The sequence below is a fragment of the Malurus melanocephalus genome, unplaced genomic scaffold (genome assembly GCF_030028575.1).
Source record: "Malurus melanocephalus ecotype Western Australia unplaced genomic scaffold, MMel_1.1 scaffold_746, whole genome shotgun sequence".
Lineage (NCBI taxonomy): Eukaryota > Metazoa > Chordata > Aves > Passeriformes > Maluridae > Malurus > Malurus melanocephalus.
In genome coordinates this window covers 110399-117013 of record NW_026623978.1, presented here as the reverse complement: position 1 = coordinate 117013, position 6615 = coordinate 110399, and the positions used below count along the sequence as shown (strand labels likewise).

At 66.8% G+C, this 6615-nt stretch overlaps 1 protein-coding gene across 2 annotated transcripts in view; it reads right to left on the bottom strand.

Moving 5' to 3' along the window:
• Window positions 1-2900: 2900 nt before the first annotated feature.
• The window catches only part of EFNA3 (ephrin A3), a 9652-nt gene continuing 5937 nt past the window's right edge, over window positions 2901-6615 (bottom strand). The window contains exons 2-5 of one of the 2 annotated variants that reach the window (XM_057384789.1): window positions 4873-5162; window positions 4299-4364; window positions 4076-4153; window positions 2911-3924 (exon numbers count right to left, since the gene is read on the bottom strand). In XM_057384789.1, the coding sequence (XP_057240772.1) occupies window positions 3803-3924; window positions 4076-4153; window positions 4299-4364; window positions 4873-5162 (556 nt within the window). In that variant the 3' untranslated portion in view covers window positions 2911-3802. Of the gene's footprint in view, window positions 3925-4075; window positions 4154-4298; window positions 4365-4872; window positions 5163-6615 lie in introns of both variants that reach the window. The other variant, XM_057384790.1, reaches the window with a different exon arrangement.

Genomic DNA, 6615 nt, shown 5'->3' with positions numbered 1-6615 from the left:
GCAGCACAGGGGGCTATCAGTGCAAAGCCACGGTGGGCACGGCGGGCACGTTGCCACGGCCTGGCGGCAGCGCGGTGCCTCACTGTCGGCTCCCATTTGCTCTGACACGGATCCATCCGTGTCCCGGCCGGCGAGCGACGCTTCGCCGCGTGTTGCGAAGCGATAACTCAGCCCGCATTTGCAAAACAACTTTCCTCTTGTTTATTCCATAATGATCCATTGATTGTGGGTAATGTTGCATGCCCCGCGCCGCGGCGGGCGCGGAGAGCGCTCCCCTGGCACGCGGTGGGGGCTCCGGCAGGCGCCGACACCGCAACCCGAGAGCTCCCGCGGCTCCCGAGGGCTCCCACGGGCACGGACTGTGGGGCTGGGCACCCCAAATCATCCCGAGCATCCCAGCCTCTCTCCCCACGCCCTCGCTCGCGGGGAAGGGGCCCGGCTGTTTCTCTCTCACCCTCTCTGGTTGTGGCCAGGCCTGACATCATCCATAATGATGGTGCGATGTTGCCGGCGCTGCCGTGGCTTGTACAGGGGAGCACCTCCTGGGAACACCCCTGGGATCCCAGAGCGCGGCACGTGCGGGCCACGGGGATGGGTGCAGCCGGATGGGGATGGGAGATGATCCCGTGGTCCTGGCATCGCCCTGGTGCTGCCCCCACCACATCAGGGACAGGCTATGCCTGGGGAAACTGAGGAAAGGAGCAGTGATGGCCTTGTGCTGGCCGCACTGGGGGCATCATGAGCCTCCTGGGCCACCATTCTGTGGCATTGGGRRGTGGCACYCAACTCTGTTGGCCAAGGGGCTCCSYTGTCCCCTCTGCYGTGGTCACCAGCCATAGAGCAGGGCCACCAGGACACATGGAAGGGGCTGGGAGTGAGGCCACGTGAACTCAACTGGGACCCAGCATCACGACTACTGGCCCAGGAGTGGAAAGTCAAGCCCATGGCCCCTGCTGGGGACAGTGTGAGGGACAAGCTGGGGCTGGACATAACCCAGTGGGACACAAAGGTGGGCACCAACCCGCAGCGGCACTGTGGGTGCCAGCAGTAGTACRCACATCGTGCACATGGCCACGGCCACAGCGCCTTGCAGCAGGTGACAATGGGCTGGGACCGGTGCCCATGACGGCAGGACAAAGGTGAAGCCRTTTCACGCTGTAAACATCGCCGGTKCTCCGTGTGGGGCAGGTGGGGCCGGCCAGAGGCCGCGGAACTCGTGACAAAGTGTTTATGGTTTCTCTTCTGGGGACACCCGGGAGTGCCCTGGCCCTTGCCTGGGCTGACATCACCGTGCGAGGCTGGGGGAGGAAGAGGAGCCGTCCTTGTTGGGTTCGTGGCCGGGAGCGAAGGCCRCGGTGACGCGCGGTGCCGGCTGCGTGCAGCCCGGCAGGTAGGCAYGGCCCAGTGCCAGCCTGGTGGGGGCAGAGCCGCAGCCCCAGGGCTGTCCAGCCGTGCCAGGACCTCACGCCTTTGGCCAGCCAAGGGAGCTGCCCTGAGGTGAGGCTGAGCCTTGTGCCACACGGTTGATCCTGGCACACATCCCCTGCCTGGATCTGCTGCCAAGGCTGTGGAACCCCAAAGTACCCAAGGGACACCCAAACCTCAGCACTGGGGTCCCAACAAGAGCCCCCCACTTGACTTGGGGGTGGCTGGGGTCAGGGAATCCACTCTACCAGCACCCCAGAAGGTTCCTGGGGGGGTCTAGGCTGTCCCCAGCCCTAGGGCACRAAGCAGAGCCGAGCCAGGTGGCTGCTGGCCTACCGAGCCATCGGTGGTGCCACGCTTGCACAAGGAGCGGTGCCAGGGTCGAGGCAAGTGGCAGGAGGGATCCTGCAGGCAGAGCTCTCTCCGTGCCAGGGCCATGACTCCAGCTCTTGCATCCCCCCAGGGCACGGGCCAGCCTGAGCTGTGCCAGGCTCGCTGTGCCACGTGCCACCAGCATGGCACCACRCTGGGACCAGTGGCTGTGGCCAGTCCCGGGCAGTCAGAACCTGGCTGGATACAGCCTTTGGTATTGGCGGTGGTGCTGCGCCATCCACACCATGCCCACCCYGCTCTGGGTCAGCAGACAGCTGCCGGTGGCACCCCAAGACCCCGGGAAGGGGTTTGTGGTGGGGACCTCAGCCCCGTGTCGGGCCAGGCCCGTCGGAGCGCCGGAGGGGAGCCCGGCGCCTGCTRAGAGCGCTCCGAGACCCGTCTGACGGGTTCGTCCGCTCCTCCCGCACCGGACAAGCCCGGGCCAGCGTTTTCACGGGGCCGCCGCCCTGCAGCGCCTGCGGAGAGGGGGAGAGAAGCTGCCCTGCCGCCGCGGCTGTGCCGACCCTCTTCCCCYTACAATCCCCACCGGCAGCGGGGCCGCAGCCCCTCATCCCGTGCTGCCCTGTGGGGACAGCGGCTTCCCCCTCCCCTGGGGGAGCTGAGCCCCCCCAGATCCGCGGGGTGGAGGCTCAGGAGCCCACGGCTCCTCCCCGCTGCCTGTGGGGGCTGTGGGTGTCTGGGTRCCCCAGCAACGCCCCCCTTAAGTCTGACCCCATCTCCAGGTGCAACCCAGCCCCTCCTCCGCCATCCCCTTGGCTGGAGGCACTGGGGAGAGGAAGATGAGGGCGTCCCCCTCCCGCAAGAGCCGCCAGCGTGCGCCAGATCCCCCCAAAACAGGCAGGAGCCGGCATGCCCGGCCGAGCCAGACGCGCCGGGGGGAGTGATGCCAGAATTCCCATGGGGCCGCCAGCACCCCACGTCTGCTCACTCCGTGCAGCTGCTGAGGTGGCAAGGAAGGCTCTCCTGCCCCTGCTGCTCCCAAACATCACCCCAGGGCTGCATGCCGAGGGCCCCCCGCGCTGACCTTACCTGCGGGCGCTCCTGCCGTCCCTGCTGCATTCCTGAGGGAAGCACCGGGTGCCTGCCAGATGCTCCGTGTCGGTGCTGGGGGGCCGATGGGGGGCAGAGCCAGTGGTGGGGAGCACCCTGCATCCCCCTGCCTGCGGCACCGAGCCCGTGGCTGGACAATGCGGGTGGCACGGTGGAGGTCAGCCCTCTCCTGAACCCCTGTCCCGGCCGGAGCCCCCTCGGGGGCCAGAGCCCCTCGGAGGGCTGGGAGCGCTGCACGCCACCGTGACAGGGGTCCGTTTTTTTATCCTTTTATTATTTTTTTTTAATAGACTAAGAGCAGAATATGAAAATCACCAGCCAAAGCACTTGAAAAAAAGGTCGAGAATGGTTTTTTTTTGTTTGTTTTCTTTTGTTTTTCCCCAAAAAGTGTCTGTGCGTTTGCATAGGTCGGGTCTTCACGGAAGACGAGGAAAATCCAACACGTTCGACTATGTACAAGCCAGCCCGGGGCCGGCGCCGCTGCCTATGGTACAGTATAGATATATCTCTGTAGTCGCTCTCTGTACAGTATGTATAGATCTATATGGGTATGTACAGACTGCCCGGCCCCGGGGGTCCCTGCTCTCACCGGGCTCCCCCTCCTGGCGCTGCCCCCCAGCCACGGGGCAGCCACGGGGCACCGGGGGGGCTGCGGGAGGAACCCCGCGCCCCGGGACGGTGTCGGCGGGAGGTGCGGGGCAACCCAGCCGCATCCCTGCGGACGTGGCCGCATCCGCTGGCGGGACGGAAGGCGAGTCCGGCCGGATCGGTGCGTGCCATGATCCCTGCCCCGCGGGGCAGCTCTGCGGGCGGCTCTCCGGACAGGGGGTGGTGGTCCCGCGGTGGTTGCCCGCTGGCTCTCACGAGGGGCAGCAGGTCTGGGGGGCCGCGCTCGGCGGAGCGGCGCTGGCCGGGCCCCCGCGGGCACCGGGAGCTACGAGGCCAACAGCGTCATGAGGAAGAGCGCGGCGGCCACGGCCAGGGGCAAGTGTTCCCGCTTGGGGCTGGTGCCGCTGATGCTCTTCTCCAGCTTCGGCATCTCCGGGTTGAAGTTTTCTGTGGGGAAGAGCGAGACGGTGAGGGGGGCGGCGGGGCGACCCCGAACCCCCACCCCAGGGGCGGCGGCGCGGGGCGGGGACACAGCGCTGCGGGGACACAGCGCTGCGGGGACACAGCGCTGCGGGGCCGGGGGCTGTGCCTCACTCACCCAGGTCCTCGATCTTCACCTCGGGCCGCAGGGTGAACTGGGGCAGGGTGGGCGCCAGCTTCTCCCCGGAGTGCGACGCTGTGGAGGGAGAGAGGGGACGGGGGTCACACTCCCTGGATGGCCTCGCACCGCAGCCCCGCCCAGGAGGGATGGGGGACCCGCCGGCCGGCCACGCCGCCCCCGCTCGCCCACAGCCCCCGGGGTGGGCACGGGGGGTACTTACTGGAGGCGCAGCAGACGAACACCTTCATCTTCAGGCAGGCCCGGTGGTGGTTGTGTGTCGGCGTGGCTGCAAGGCAAGAGWGTGCTGGGAGGGCCTCCATGGCACTGACCCCCACCCCAGACACCCCAAAGCTTGGTGGGCCTGGGCATCTGGGCTCAGGGGTGTGCTCTGAGTTGGGGGAATGCAGCAGCACCCCAAATTCTGCACTTGCATTCGAATCCTGCACCCCCGTCCCGAACCGGCAGCCCCCAGCATCCCAACGCAGCACCAGGATCTGCCACCAGCACCGCGATCCTGCAGCAGCAACCCCTGAACCCTGATCCTGCATCAGCATCCTGTATCCTACATCATCATCCCCCCATCATCCTACTCACACCCCCATCCTGCCYCCCATCTTTCCCCTTATCCCCATCTCTCCCCGGCATCAAGTACACCCTCCCAGAGCTCCAGGTGCCCACTTTTAGGAGGGAATAGCTGACCACTCATGAGRGGAGCAGGGGAACCGCCCTCACTGGGACACGAGGGCACCCATGGTGGCTATGTGGGGGTCCCGCCCCGAAGAAGCCCCACGTACAGATGTAGTAGTACTCCTGCCCCGCACGGAACTCGTAGCCCAGCGAGAAGGCGCTGTAGCGCTGGAACTTCTCCGAGAACTTGATGGGGCTGTGGGGCGCGTGGGGCCGGTTGCACTCCCAGCGCTTGAAGCCCTGGCTGGTGTTGCAGGTGCGGTAGCCCTCCGCGTTCACCATGTACAGCACGTACTGCTCCAGCCGGTGCTCGGGCACCGAGGCGTTGTAGTGAGGGCAGTAGATGTCCAGGTAGTCGTTGACATTCACCTGCACCGTGTAGCCCTCCCGCCGCAGGCTGTAAGGGAAGGCAGGGATAGGAGGTCAGGAGCACGCCCTGCACCTCCCCAGACGCTGCTCCCCTCCTCCAGAGGGACCCAGAAGCTGGACAAGGAGCAGGATGCAGAGTGGGTGCTCCCTGTTCAACCTCCCGACAGCAGTGGGACCCCCGCACAASCTCAGCCCCACGGCCCCGTGGAGCAGAATCACCATCCCAGAGGGCACGGGGGKACCGGGGGAGGGCAGAGGCGCTGCTAGGGATGGGTGTTGATGTCCACAATTGGGGTGGGCAAGAGCACGGGGCACACGGGACAGCGCGGCTGGGTCTGCCGGGAGCGTCAAAGAGGAGACCGACACAACATGATGGGCAGACAGTCCCAGAAGGGCATCAGGGTCCCACAGGCACCACGGACACCATGGAGAGGACCCCGGCATTCCCGAGAAATCCCCGGCATTCCCCATTTCCAACAACCTGGAGCCGACCCACCGCTGCCGCCCACCAGGGCCCTGGCACGCGCCGCAGCTCGGAGCCAGCATTTCTCACCCTGCTCTGGCTAATCCCGTTAGTTCGTTAATGCCGTAAAGGGTGGCCCTGGGGGAGCCTCATTTACATTGATTAGGARCAGCAATCCCCTCAGATCCACTCAGGAGAGGCTCCGCTGGCTCCTAATCCGCGCCCGACGGAAATCCCGGCCGCGGTAATCCTCGCCGCCGCGCTGACCCGCTGCTCCTGCCAATTAATTACCACCCGGCGATGGCTCGGCACCGTGCCGCCGCGCCGGCACCGGACCCTGCCCGGACCACGCTCCGCCGACGCTTCAGCGCTGCTTCGGGGGTCCCTCGCCCGGATCCCGCAGGATACGGACGGCAGCATCCCGGCACACGTGGCCGAGCTCCCCTGTGGAGCTCCAGCTCACGGCGCAACGCTCTGAATCTTTTCCCCACCTTTCGGGACAAACCCCACCTCGCGAGCCCCCAGCGCATCACTCCGTGTCCCTTTGGCCTTTTTAGGGGTCCAGCCACCCCTCCCGGAGCCGAGCGGCTTCTCGGGTGTCCCCGGCAGGGCTGGGCAGGCAGCGGGCAGGGCTGCGCGTGCAGACGCCCCACCCTGCACCATCGCCCCCGGCGCTGTTTGGGGAGCCCCGGCACTCTGCCAGCGCCCGCGGCATCCGGAGCCGAGCGTTGGAGACGGAGTTATAGCGGGACGCGGTGTCGAGCGGTAAAGAGGGGAGCCCAGAAGCGCCGCCTCCGCCATCGGGGGGACAACAGAAGGGGGGCTGATGGCAGAACTCATCTCCCGTGGGACAGCGAGCGCAGCCCCACGCGGCCCCTCCCTCGCTGCGCAGCCGCTATTCCGCAGCCCATCCCGGCAYCCGCCGGCAACTGCTCCGCCGGGAAGGTGCTGAGGCAGCCACCCTTGCTGAGCGGGCGCCGGGACCTTTCATCTTCCCTCTTTGATGTGGTGGGAAGGG